General features: G+C 38.2%; 1 protein-coding gene across 3 annotated transcripts in view; it reads right to left on the bottom strand.

The window, feature by feature from the left end:
- The window catches only part of ZFYVE9 (zinc finger FYVE-type containing 9), a 176,386-nt gene that overhangs the window by 9,054 nt on the left and 153,600 nt on the right, over nucleotides 1-13,732 (bottom strand). For 2 of the 3 annotated variants that reach the window (XM_034652673.1, XM_034652666.1), the window contains 2 exons: nucleotides 3,026-3,176; nucleotides 704-784 (listed from right to left, as the gene is read on the bottom strand). In XM_034652673.1, coding sequence (XP_034508564.1) covers nucleotides 704-784; nucleotides 3,026-3,176 — 232 coding nt within the window. Of the gene's footprint in view, nucleotides 1-703; nucleotides 785-3,025; nucleotides 3,177-9,830; nucleotides 10,318-13,732 lie in introns of those variants that run through there. The other variant, XM_034652679.1, reaches the window with a different exon arrangement.

Raw genomic sequence — 13,732 nt, 5'->3', positions numbered from 1 at the left:
CTGTCTCACATGCTTTCTCACAATGCTACCTTCCCATTTCCCCATTAAGAAGTGGAGTCTAATTCCTCTCCTCTTGAACCTGGGAAGTCTTATGACTACTTCCAACACTACAGTATGGTGGAAGTGACATCGTGTGACTTTCGAGACTGGGTCATAAGAAGCAACATGGCTTCTGCCTTTTGCAAGAACACACGTGCCTGGAATAAGAAGTCCAGCTACCCCAAGGCCACTATGGCATACTAAGGAGTCAAAGTGTGAGTACTTCAGTCACCAATCCTAGTCTTTAAATCAACCCAAGCCAGGACCCAGACATGTGAGTGAACGAACTTTCAGATAATTTGAACCCCCAGCTATCAAGTCATCTCAACTGAGGCCCTGGACATCACTGAGCAGAGTCAAGCCATCCCTGTACTACTATGCTATTGAATACATAATAGGAGTCAGAAGTCTACTATACAAGCGTCATGGTTTCACTTAACATCCATTGCTTTTTATTTTTTAAACTTCTACTATCATCATCATCACCATCATCATCATCACTTATGTAAGCTCTAAGCCCAACATGGGCCTTCAACTTAGGACCCTGAGATCGAGTCGCATGTTCTACTGACTGAGCCAGCCAGGCACTCCAACATTCCTTGCTTTTTTAATTGTATAATTAGGACTGAACTAATACACATGCAGTAAATAACTTATTCTTTACCTTCCACAATACTGGACTTGGCAAGATATCCAGAAGAAGATTTCAGAGCACCACTGAACACAAAGAAACTGGCACCAGTCACTAAAACAGAATATAAATAGTTCAGTGTAGATCTGGAGATATAAACTGAGAACAATAATGAAATATTTTATAGTTAGTTGGTAAATCCATCATCATACAGAAAACAAAAAACATCAACTCTATACACCACTATCTACAAGTAACAAATAATTCTGATGCTTATGATAGCTTTGGGAATGAAGTTTTAAGACACACTCCCTCATTTTGTTTTCCTCTACCTCCAATCAAGAATTAAAGAATCTTACAAGCAAAGAAATCTTAGTGGTCAAGTCTAGGGCTTGGCAAACTACAACCTGTTTGGCCCGCAGCCTGTTTTTGTAAATAAAATTTCATCGGAACACAGTCATGTCCACTCATTTACATATTGTCTGTAGCAATTTTCGAAGTAAGCCGGAGTTGAGTAACTTGCGACAAAGATCACAGGCCTGCAACGCCTAAAATATTTATCACCCAGCCATTCACAGAAAAAGTCTGCTGATACCTGATCTAATAATTTTTTTTTAGATAAAATATATTTTGAAGATGGAGATATGGTTAGCATTTTATTGACCTAGTGCAGTTCTTTTAAAAAAAAAAAAAACCTATTTAAAAGACAAATATCTGTTACCATTATGTCTTCATAAAAGAAAGGACATTTAATCCCATTTAGCTTTAAGAAAATTTCACTAATCCTCCTCCACATCTTTTCTTTTCCTTTTTAAAGTTATCTCCACACCCAACATGGGCCTTGAATTTACAACCCAGACATCAACAGTTGCATGCTCCATCAACTGAGCCAGCCAGGAACCCCTATGCTCCTCCGTATCTTCTATTGGTCTAAGTAATCCAACTTCCTGCCCATTGGCCCTGCAATATCTCTAACAGGTGGCCATCCAGCCTTTCTCAAAGACTCCAAGTGGCAAGGAGCCCACAATGGCACAAGGCATCCCATTCTACTTCTGGATAACTCTTGGCCTTACAGAATGTGCTCTCAAATTCAGTCCAGATCTAGAGTCCTGTAACTTTCACCCAAAGTGCTGGTTTTGGCCTTTTGTAGCTATAGAGAGTAAACTGAATCTTATTTCCACATACTAGAAAACCTTAAAAATAGAGATAGCTATTTTTCACCCTCTTCTAATCTAGACTTTTCCAGATTAAACATGTAAACTTTATCCAAAAGGTCTTCTTTTGACCTCATTTCCAAATTGTTCACAGGCTTTGAATCATCCTCTAAAGAACCTCCAGTTTTAGACATGGATATCATCAATTACATTAATGATATCCAGAACTTAATTCAAATAGTCTAGGTATCATTTGACTAATAGCATTGTGGACTTATCACCTACCTTATTTTGGATATCATATTGAATATACATGTGACAAAGAGCTTTTATACCTTTACTAAACAACCAATTCAAAAAATATATTGAAGACAGTGACCTATGTCACTGTCAACCAGACAAGTGTTTCATAAAGCATACTAGAGAAAGTGAGCTATGGGAGATACTCTGAGGAAAAACAAGATTCATAGTCAAATAAATTTGGGAAGGGCCAGGCACTATCTTCCTTTTGGAAAATTATAAAATGCATCAGCCTGTTAAAGGCTCTGAAAAGTCCTGTAGTAAAGAAATCTGTTTAAACTTGTTTAATCCAGGATTTCTCAGTTTAATGTATTATGCAAGACTTTCACTTATGTATTTTTTAAAACCATGGAACCTGATAAGACACCTTAAGAAATGCCACCATAAGCAATGCTTCTTAAATTTCAATACGCATTTGAACACAGAACCTTGTTAAAAAACAAATTCTAATTTAGCAAATCTGGGGTATAGATGCTTCATTTCTAACAATCTCCTAAGTGATGAGGCCACATTATAAGTACCACTGAACCAAGAAGCCTTCTCTCAGAATCCAGTTAACCTATTAACATTCTTTGGAAATGGTTATTCAACAAACTTAAAATCTACCTAAGCATATTCTCACTACGGGGCCTAGTGTCCTACCTTCAAATATCAATTCTAGCCCTGCCAATATCCTGAGGCAGTATTTTCAAAATGTTCCCTTTATTAGTAGAGATCCCATTTACGACTCTGAGTCTATCTACTTGGGGAGTCAATGTAATCTTGGAGAATAAGCTTGGAAAGGTTAATTTCATCAAATTGTTTATGGCCACCTAGCTTGAAAGTGAGAGTTATGGGCTAAGATATCCGACTTTCCAAGTCCAGTACAATTCTTAGCGTGTCAATCAGCTCAAATACTCACCTTTTCTGGGCTGATTGTGAATACTGATAGCTTGGGTCTGATAGTTTCCGTCATCATTCTGTACACACACAAGGTGAGAGTCCGCCTTCTCATTGAAGCAGGCGCCTCCTGCCAGAACATGTTCATTGGACTTGTTCATGGCTTTCATCATCTGCAATCAAAGAAAAGGGTTAACTATTATTCTGACAAAAATGGTTTTTTGGGGTTTTTTTTGTTTTTTGTTTTTTGGTCTGGCACAGTACAACTCCTTTATCTCAAAGACAAAAAACAATAATGAAAACAGTGAAAAATCAGTCACCACTGGGGGGAAAAAAATCAACATATATAAAAATTCCCTGTATAGTTTATAGGTGATTTGTATTATAACCTAAGTAAGCACATGACATATTTTGCATTCATCTTTTTGGTATTTTTGTTGCTGCACTGAACTCAAGCTAACATTAGTTTAGCTAATTATAGTAATTTCCCCTACCCACTGGATTCTCCGAGGATACATACACTGAAATTCTAAGTCAAAAGAATGTTCCATATGTAAGTGCATCTGCCCTCTTTTCCCATATACACACAAAGGAGTGTTTTCCTCTAGAAATATATAAACTCCATTGCTTCTTAGTTTTACTAACTTAAGTTTGAAATCATCAGTGAAATCACTAATATGTTGCTTTGTTCTTTTTTTTCCTTCAAGTTCTTATTTAAATTCCAGTGAGTTAACATATACTGTTATTAGTTTCAGGAGAACTTATACTTACATACAACACCCAGTGCACATCACCCATTTAACCCATCACCCATTTAACCCATTCCCCTGCCACCCTCACCTCCAGCAACCCTCAGTTTGTTCTCTATAGTTAAGAGTCTGTTCTATGGTCTGTCTCTTTTTTACCTGTTTCATTTCTTAAATTCCACATATGAGTGAAACCATATGGTATTTGTCTTCCTCTGACTGACTTATTTCTCTTAGAATAATACACTCTAGCTCCATCCACATCGTTGCAAATGGCAAGATTTTTTTTGGTGGCTAAGTAATATTCCATTGTGTATATATATACCACATCTTCTTTATCCATTCATCAGTCGATGGACATTTGGGCTCTTACCGTAGTTTGGCTATTGTTGATAGTTCTCCTGTAAACAGCGGGTGCATGTGCCCCTTTGAATCAGTAACTTTGTATCCTCTGGGTAAATACTTTGTAGTGCAACTGCTGGGCTGTAGGGTAGTTTTATTTTCGACTTTTTGAGGACCCTCCATACTGTTCTCCTGAGTAGCTGCACCAGTTTGCATTCCCACCAACGGTGTAAGAGGGTTCCCGTTTCTCTCCATCTTTGCCAAGATCTGTTGTATCCTGTGTTGTTAATTTTAGCCATTCTGACAGGTGTGAAGTGGCATCTCATTGAGTTTTAATTTTTATTTCCCTGATGATGAGTGATGTTAAGCATCTTTTCATGTGTCTGTTAGCCATCTGGATGTCTTTGGAAAAATGTATGTTCGTGTCTTCTACCCATTTCTTAACTGGATTACTTGTTTTTTTGTGTGTTGAGTTTGGTAAGTTCTTTATAGATTTTGGATACTAACTCTATCAGATATCTTCTCCCATTCCAAAGGTTGCCTTTTAGTTTTGTTGATTATTTCCTTTGCTGTGCAGAAGCTTTTTATCTTGATGATGTCCTAATAGGTCATTTTTGCTTTTGTTTCCCCGGCCTCTGGAAACTTAATCCAGTAAGAAGTTGCTACGGCCGATGTCAAAGAGCTTGCTGCCTGTGTTCTCCTCTAGGATTTTGATGGTTTCCTGTCTCACATTCTTTTTTTTTTTAAAGATTTTATTTATTTATTTGACAGAGATAGAGACAGCCAGCGAGAAAGGGAACACAAACAGGGGGAGTGGGAGAGGAAGAAGCAGGCTTCTAGCGGAGGAGCCTGATGTGGGGCTCGATCCCATAACGCCGGGATCACGCCCTGAGCCGAAGGCAGATGCTTAACCGTTGTGCCACCCAGGCGCCCCTCCTGTCTCACATTTAGGTCTTTAATCAATTTTGAATTTAGATTTGTGTATGGTATAAGAAAGTGGTCCAGTTTCATTCTTCTGCATGTTTGTGTCCAGTTTTCACAGCACCATTTGTTGAAGAGACGGTCTTTTTTCCATAGCTAGTATCTTCAATGGGGAAAAGCTGGCAGCTTTTCCTTTATGATCAAGAATAAGAAAGGGATGGCCACACTCACCACTGTTATTTAACACAGTACTGGAAGTTCTAGACTCAGCAATCAGACAACAAAGAGAAATAAAAGGCATCCAAATTGGCAAGGAAGAAGTCAAACTTTCATTATTTTCAGATGACATGATACTCTATGTAAAAAGCCTGAAAGACTCCACCAAAAAATTGCTAGAACTGATACACGAATTCAGCGAAGTTGCTATAAAATCTATGTACAGAAATTTGTTACATTTCTACACACCAATAATACAGCAGATGAAAAAATCAAGGCATCGATCCCATTTACAACTGCACCCAAAACCATAAGATACCTAGGAATAAACCCAACCATAGAGGTGAAAGATCTATACTCCGGGGGCGCCTGGGTGGCACAGCGGTTAAGTGTCTGCCTTCGGCTCAGGGCATGATCCCGGCGTTATGGGATCGAGCCCCACATCAGGCTCCTCCACTATGAGCCTGCTTCTTCCTCTCCCACTCCCCCTGCTTGTGTTCCCTCTCTTGCTGGCTGTCTCTATCTCTGTTGAATAAATAAAAATTTTAAAAATCTTAAAAAAAAAAAGATCTATACTCTGAAAACTATAGAACACTTATGAAAGAAATTGAAGACGACACAAAGAAATGGAAAAGCATTCCACGCTCATGGATTAGGAGAACAAATATTGTTAAAATGTCTATGCTACTCAAAGCAATCCACATATTTAATGCAGTCCCTATCAAAATACCACCAGCATTTTTCACAGAGCTAGAATAATCCTACAATTTGTATGGAACCACAAAACACCCTGAAGAACCAAAGCTATCTTGAAAAAGAAAAGCAAAACTGGAGGCTCACAATTCCAGACTTCAAGTTATATTACAAAGCTGTGGTGATCAAGACAGTACGGTACTGGCACAAAAACAGACACACAGATCAAAGGAACAGAATAGAAAACCCATAAATGGACCTACAACTATATGGTCAACTAATCTTTGACAAAAGAGGAAAGAGTATCTCATGGAAAATAAGACAGTCTCTTCAACAAATGCTTTGCTCTTATCAAAAGATTGAAGGTAATAATTCTAAACCTAACCTGAAAAAACTCACAGGCCACCATTTTGTATCTAGTAAACAAATCTGAACTTATATTATCTTGGTGTTAAACTCTGGCTCCTAACTGAAATAAGATTGAGATAATTTATTTTTTAGTTCCCATTTTTTCCTTCATGCCATCCCATTTGTCCACCTCTCTGATCCAATCCTTTAAATGGCTTTAATCTTTCAAAAATCTAGTACAAAACATTTGTTTTGGGGCGCCTGGGTGGCGCAGTTGTTAAGTGTCTGCCTTCGGCTCAGGGCGTGATCCCGGCATTGTGGGATCGAGCCCCACGTCAGGCTCTTCCGCTATGAGCCTGCTTCTTCCTCTCCCACTCCCCCTGCTTGTGTTCCCTCTCTTGCTGGCTATCTCTCTCTGTCAAATAAATAAAATCTTAAAAAAAAAAAAAAAAACCAAACATTTGTTTTACTCCCCTCTTCCTCTTACATTACAAACTGCAGTACTATAGTGTGAAAAATACCAGGTGAGTGTTCTGATACCTTTTATGTTCCTGTATCAACACACTCAAACAAAATAATGTGAGGTGAAATTCACATACATAGAATTAACCATTTCAAAGTTAACAGTTCAGAGGCATCTAATACATTCACAATGGTATGCAATACTAACCTTTATCTAGTTTCAAAACACTTCCATCACTCCTAAGTAAAAACCTTCCTCTAACTAGTTTCTTTCCACTCCCAATCCTAACCACCAATCTGCATTCTGTAGGAACTGATTCTGGTTATTTCACACGAATGGTACCATATAATACATGACCATCATTTCTGGCTTCTTTCCCTTAATGTAGTGTTTTGGAAGCTCAACCACAGTGCAGCTATGTATCAGTACTTCACTTCTTATGGTTGAATAATATTCTGTGTGCGTGTGTGTACACGCACATAATATACACATACATAGTCATGCATCAGAGTTTGTCCATCCATCCATTCATCCATCCATGCACATTTGGGCTACTGCACGTTTTGGCTACTGTGAACAGTGCTACTATAAACATATGTGTGCGTGTACTTGTCTGCGTAACTGTTTTCAATTCTTTGGGGTATATGTCTGGAGGTGGAATTGCAGGGTCATACATTAATTCTACATCTAACTTTTTGGGGAGTTGCCAAACTGTTTTTCATAGTGGATGAACCATTTTACATTTTCACCAACAACACAGAAGGGGCCCAATTTCTCCACATCCTTGGAGACACTTGTTATTTTCTGTTGTTGTTTTATAGCTATCCTAGCAGGTGTGAAGCAGTGCCTCATTGTGGTTTTGATTTGCATTTCCCTGATGATTAATGATGTTAAGCATCTTTTCATTTACTTATTGGCCATATGAATATCTTCTTTGGAGAAATGTCTATTCAAAAACAAAGATTATATTCAGGGGCGCCTGGATGACTCAGTCAGTTGAGCAGCTGCCTTCAGCTCAGGTCATGATCTCAGGGTCCTGGGACTGAGCCCTGTGCTGGGCTCCCTGCTCAGCGGGAACCTGTTTTTCCCTCTCCCTTTGCCCCTCCACCTCTAGTCATGCTTTCTCTTGCTCTCTCTCTCAAGTATCTCTCAAATATATTTATTTGAGAGAAAGAGAGAGAAGCAGGAGGAGGGTCAGAGTGGGAAGGAGAGAATATCAAGCAGACTCTGTGCTGAGTGCAGAGCCCCATGAGGGGTTGGAGCCCATGACCCTGAGATCATGACCTGAGCTGAAACCTAGAGTCAGACACTCAACGAACCGAGCAACACAGGCCTCCCAAGTCCACTGCCCATTAAAAAAAAAAAAAAAAAAAGTGTGTGTGTTTATGTATACACACACACACACACACGCACACACAGTGTTTTATTAGTTTAGGGTGTACAATATAGTGATTCAACAATTCCATATATCACCCAGTGCTCATCACGCAAGTGCATTCTTTAATCCCCATCACCTATTTAACCCACCTCCTACCTACGTCCCCTCTGATAACCATGAGTTTATTCCTTGTTCTCTAAAGTTAAGAGTCTGTTTCTTCATTTGTTTCTCTCTCTTTTCTTCCCCCTTTGCTCATCTGCTCTGTTTCTTAAATTCTACATAACAGTGAAATCATATGGTACTTGCCTTTCTCTGACTTTTATCACTTAGCCTTATACTCTCTCTAGCTCCAATCATGTCCTTGCAAATGACAAGATTTTATTCTTTTTGATGGCTAAATAATGTTCCATTGTGCATATATACCACTCTTCTTTATCTATTCATTACTCGATGGACATTTGGGCTCTTTCCATCATTCGGCTATTGTAAATAATAGTCTATAGATATAGGGGTGCATGTACACCTTTGAATTCATGTTTTTGTATACTCTGGGTAAATACTTAGTAGTGCATTTGCTGGGTTGTAGGGTAGTTCTATTTTTAACTTTCATTTTTAAGATTTGAGAGAAAGAGAGTGCTCATGCATGAATGGGGGAGGGGCAGAGGGCAAGCAACTCCCAGCAAACTCCCCACTGAGTGTGGAGCCTGACACAGGGCTCAATTCCACGACCCTGGGATCATGACTTGAGCCAAAATCGAGAGTCAGATGCTTAACCGACTGAGCCACCCAGGCGCCACATCTATTTTTAACTTTCTGAGGAACTTCCAGACTGTTTTACACATTGGCTGCACCAATTTGCATTCCTACCAATGGTGCATGAGTGTTCCTTTTTCTCCAGATCCTCACCAATAGCTGTTGTTTCCTGTGTTGCTGATTTTAGCCATTCTAACAGGTGTGAGGTGATATCTCATTGTAGTTGTGATTTGCATTTCCCTGACGGTGTGATGATGAGCATCTTTTCATGTGTCTGTTGGCCGTATGTATGTCTTACTTGGAGGAATGTCTGTTCATGTCTTCTGCCCATTTTAATTGGATTATTGTTTTTTGGGTGTTGAGTTTGATAATTTCTTTATATATTTTGGATACTAACCCATTATTGGAATAGCAAATATCTTCTCCCATTCCATAGGTTGCCTTTTAGTTTTGTTGATTGGTTCCTTCACTGTGCAGAAGCATTTTATTTTGATGTAGTTTCAATAGTTTATTTTTGCTTTTGTTTCCCTTGCCTCTGGAGACATATCTAGAAAACAGCTGCCCTTTGCCCATCTTTTAATGGGACTGTCTTTTGTTGTTGAGTTATAAGAATTCTTTTTATCTTCTAGATATCAGACACTTGTCAGATATATGATTTGCAAATAGTTTTCTCCCATGTGTAGGTTGTCTTTTCACTTTCTTGTTAATGTCCTTGAATGCAAAAAATATTTTAATTTTTATTAAGTCCAATCTATTTTTTCTTTTGTTACTTGTATTGTGTTTTTTTTTTTTTAAAGATTTATTTATTTGACAGAGAGAGAGACAGCGAGTGAGAGGGGGAGCACAAGCAGGGGGAGTGGGAGAGGAAGAAGCAGGCTCCCAGCGGAGGAGCCTGATGGGGAGCTCCATCTCAGAACACCGGGATCACGCCCTGAGCCAAAGGCAGACACTTAACAACATAGCCACCCAGACGCCCCCGTTACTTGTATTGTTGTAAATTATCTAAGAATCCATTGCCAAATCCAAAGTTATGAAAAATTACCCTCATGGTTTTGTTTTGTTTTGTCTTCAAAGAGCTCCATGGTTTTAGCTCTTACATTTAGGTCACTGATCCGTTTTGAGTTAAGTTATATGTGGTGTGGAGTAGGGGGCACAACTTCATTAGTTTACATGTGGAAGTCCTGTTGTCCTAGCACCATTAGCTGAAGGCTGTCCATTCATCAGTAAATGGTCTTGGCATCCTTGTCAAAATCAACTGATCATAATTGTATAGGTTTATTTCTGGATTCTTAAGTCTATTCCATGCTAGTACCACACTATTTTGATTAGTGTAGCTTTGCAGTAAGTTTTGAATTAGGAAGGGTGACTCCTCCAATTTTGTTCTTGTACAAGATTATTTTGACTTTGGAGGCCTTTGTAATTCCAAAAGAATTTGAGTACTGGCTTTTTCTTTTCTGGAAAAAAAAAAAAAGGCCACTGAAATTCTGATAGGGCTTACACTGGATCTGTAGATCCCCTTGGAATAATACTAACATCTTAACAATACCAAGTCTTCCAATCCACTGAGATGTCTTCTCATTTATTTAGGTTCTCTTCATTTCTTTCAGCAATGTTTTGTGGTTTTTAAAGTACAAGTCTTTTACCTACTTGGTTAAATTTATTCCTAGATATTATACCAATACAATTCTAAGATATCATCATCTCCTAGCTTTACTTTGTTAATGTCTGTAACTCTTGCAAAGTTAGTGTTTTAATATATTACTACATCACCAGAGGCATCCAAATAATAACTGAATATTCCTCTCACACTGGTATTTATCAACCTCAAACCACTTCTGGCAGGGTTTTCCAAAGATTACTTTTAAGTAAGTTTTCTGCAAACAGGATAAGTCAGCGGGAAGATTCCTATTTAGCAAAGTCAACTGATTGGCTAATTAAGGTCTCATTTGCAATTTACATTTGTATCACATGAAGAAACTGATAAAATCACATATAGTAATTTTTTTTAAGTAAACTCTATCCCTAAAATGGTGCTAAAACACATGATCTCGAGATCAAGAGTAGCATGCTCTACTAACTGAGCCACTTAGATGCCCCCACATACAGCAATTTTAAAGAATGTTGTATCTATCATTTCTTCCAAACCATTAGGCTAAAGTGGTTTCTAACTTTGTCCACACTAAGCAGATTAAGAAATATTCTCAATTCAGACATTCTAAATAAATCAGCTAGCTTCTAAGAGCAAGGACTCAAACCAGACTACCTGCATTTCCTGGCTTTGCTACTAACTCTCTGTGTGCCCCTGGGCAAGCTACTTGATTTCTCTGTGTCTCAGTTTCCCCCTCTGTAGAGGGGATAATAAAAGTAACTATTTCATACAGTTATAAGGATTAAATATTTATAAAGTGCTTAGAACAGCACCAAGAACATAATAAGTACTGATGAAGTGTTTGCAAATAAAATTTGTATGCTTGTTTCCTCCACTCTGCTTATAAAATTGTAAAGCGACCTAAAAATCAGTAGCAAGTAATTCAACCAAGTACCTCTTATGAGACAATGGGATTCAGACCCTTCCTAAGAGCTCAAGAATTAGTGAAAATGACATACTGATAAAAGACAAGGAAACAATTGCTGTGACAACAGCATGTGACAGCTAACATCTATGGAGTGTCAACCTCAAGCCAGGAACTAAGCTAACAGCTACATGGGTCTTATCTCAAAAGACTATTTTAACATATCAAGTGAAGCAGTACAGAAGCTTTACCTTCTGAAGCAAATATCTTCCTGTGTTTCCCAACCCCCCACCAGTCTAACCATCTATGATGATTATCGATGATTATCGTTAAAAGAATACAGTTCTAGGAATGACTGTGTTGGAGGAATGGAATCCATCTCTGAATTAACATGCTATGCCCTTCAATTTCTTCTCTGAGATATCATGTTAAAAAATCACAGTTTAGGGACGCCTGGGAAGCGCAGTCGTTAAGCGTCTGCCTTCGGCTCAGGGCCATGATCCTGGCATTCCAGGATCGGATCGAGTCCCACAGTAGTTTGTTTATACATCTATAAGTGTATCTCTCTATAAAGACAGAAGAAAGAGCAAGAATCACAGGAAGGGCAAGAAAGTGAGAATAATAGCAAATGTGGTTAACATATGGGTGAGAGAAATATAGGATTTTTTTGTAGTACTTTTGCAACTTTTCTCTACATCTGAAATTATTTTTGAAAATTTTTTTGAAATTATTTTTGAAATTTTTTTTTAACCTTTCCTTTTTAAGATTTAAAAAAATTTTGGGGCGCCTGGGTGGCACAGCGGTTAAGCGTCTGCCTTTGGCTCAGGGCATGATCCCGGCGTTATGGGATCGAGCCCCACATCAGGCTCCTCTACTGGGAGCCTGCTTCTTCCTCTCCCACTTCCCTGCTGTGTTCCCTCTCTCACTGGCTGTCTCTCTGTCACATAAATAAATAAAATCTTTAAAAAAAAAAATCACAGTTTAATCTTTTGATTTAAAGCAGAAAGGAATTATACATACAGAAGTTTATGCACGACCCTGAGGAATAGCTACAATTTCTATATAATGTGTAAGGCACAGAGTCTTGCTTATGGCAGGTGCTCAATACATATTTGCTGAATATACTAATTAGTAAACCATATTAAATAGGGATGGATTTGGAGGGTTTGTTCCATTCATTAAGTTACATTGAGAGTAAATGTTGTTAGCATAATTTAAAAAAATTTTTTTGGTTCACATACAATTGCAATGTCACATAGATTAGGTATCTAATAAAATAAGTTTTAACGATTTAATTCTATAAGCATTTATCAATTGACAATGACTTTAGGTAGAAAGACACTGCAGAGACAGAAAATTTATGAAAGCACTGCACCACAGATACAATGAAGAATGAAAGACAGACTCTCTGCCCTCAGGGGACTCAAAATTCAGAGCAGAAGGGGTTTCATAACTCACCAGCAATACAAGTTACATGAATAAAGAAAGCTAGGAAAACGGAGAGAAACAGTGATACTGTCTGGGGGGATGGAGAATTCTAGGGAGATTTCCTAAAAGGTAAAACATTTGAATTGGCTATGAAATCAGGTGCAAAGGAAGAACACTTTGGATAAAAAGAAAATCATGAGTGAAGAAACAGAAATAGAACTGAGAAAAGTTGAGTAATGATGGAAAAGGGAGAAATATCCTTTCTGAAGATATTCTGGAACAATATAAATATCCTTCCCATCAGCTGGAGTTCACCTGTGTCCAGAAGCTAGCACCCATGTTCAAGTCCTGTGGTATGTTCCCTCTAAACCTACTTTGTCGAAGGTTTTTATCATGAGTGGATAATGTACTTTGTCAAATGCTTTTTCTGTACCTATTCAAGTGATCATATGGTTTTTATACTTTCTCTTGTTGATACGATATATCACATTCATTGATTTGTGAATATTGAACCACCTTTGCATCCCAGGAATAAATCCTACTTGATCATGGTGAATAATTTTTTTGTGTGTGAATAGTTTTTTTAATGTGTTGTTGGATTCCCAACTCCTTTCATTCTTTTGAAAAGAGGACTATCAGCTCCTCCTCCCCTAAGAGAAAAGAATTGTATTCTTTAAAGGCCAGAAAACAAAACATTCCTCAAACAGATTTTAGGGCCATCTGTTCTTGCTAGTGCCACAATGAACCTTTGAAATTATGCTTTTGTAAGTTCAGATTTCTCTGAAGAATATGTGTAGCCTTGAATTAAAATAAACCAAAACTCCTGTTTTAGTATTGTAGAGTGGGAAGGAATCTCAAGAGGCCATTCAGCCTAAATTATACTAGATGGGGAATTGTACAGACATAATTTCACAGACTCTGTGAACCA

Source organism: Ailuropoda melanoleuca, chromosome 2 (assembly GCF_002007445.2).
Source record: "Ailuropoda melanoleuca isolate Jingjing chromosome 2, ASM200744v2, whole genome shotgun sequence".
Lineage (NCBI taxonomy): Eukaryota > Metazoa > Chordata > Mammalia > Carnivora > Ursidae > Ailuropoda > Ailuropoda melanoleuca.
This window is presented reverse-complemented; position numbering and strand designations above follow the sequence as displayed.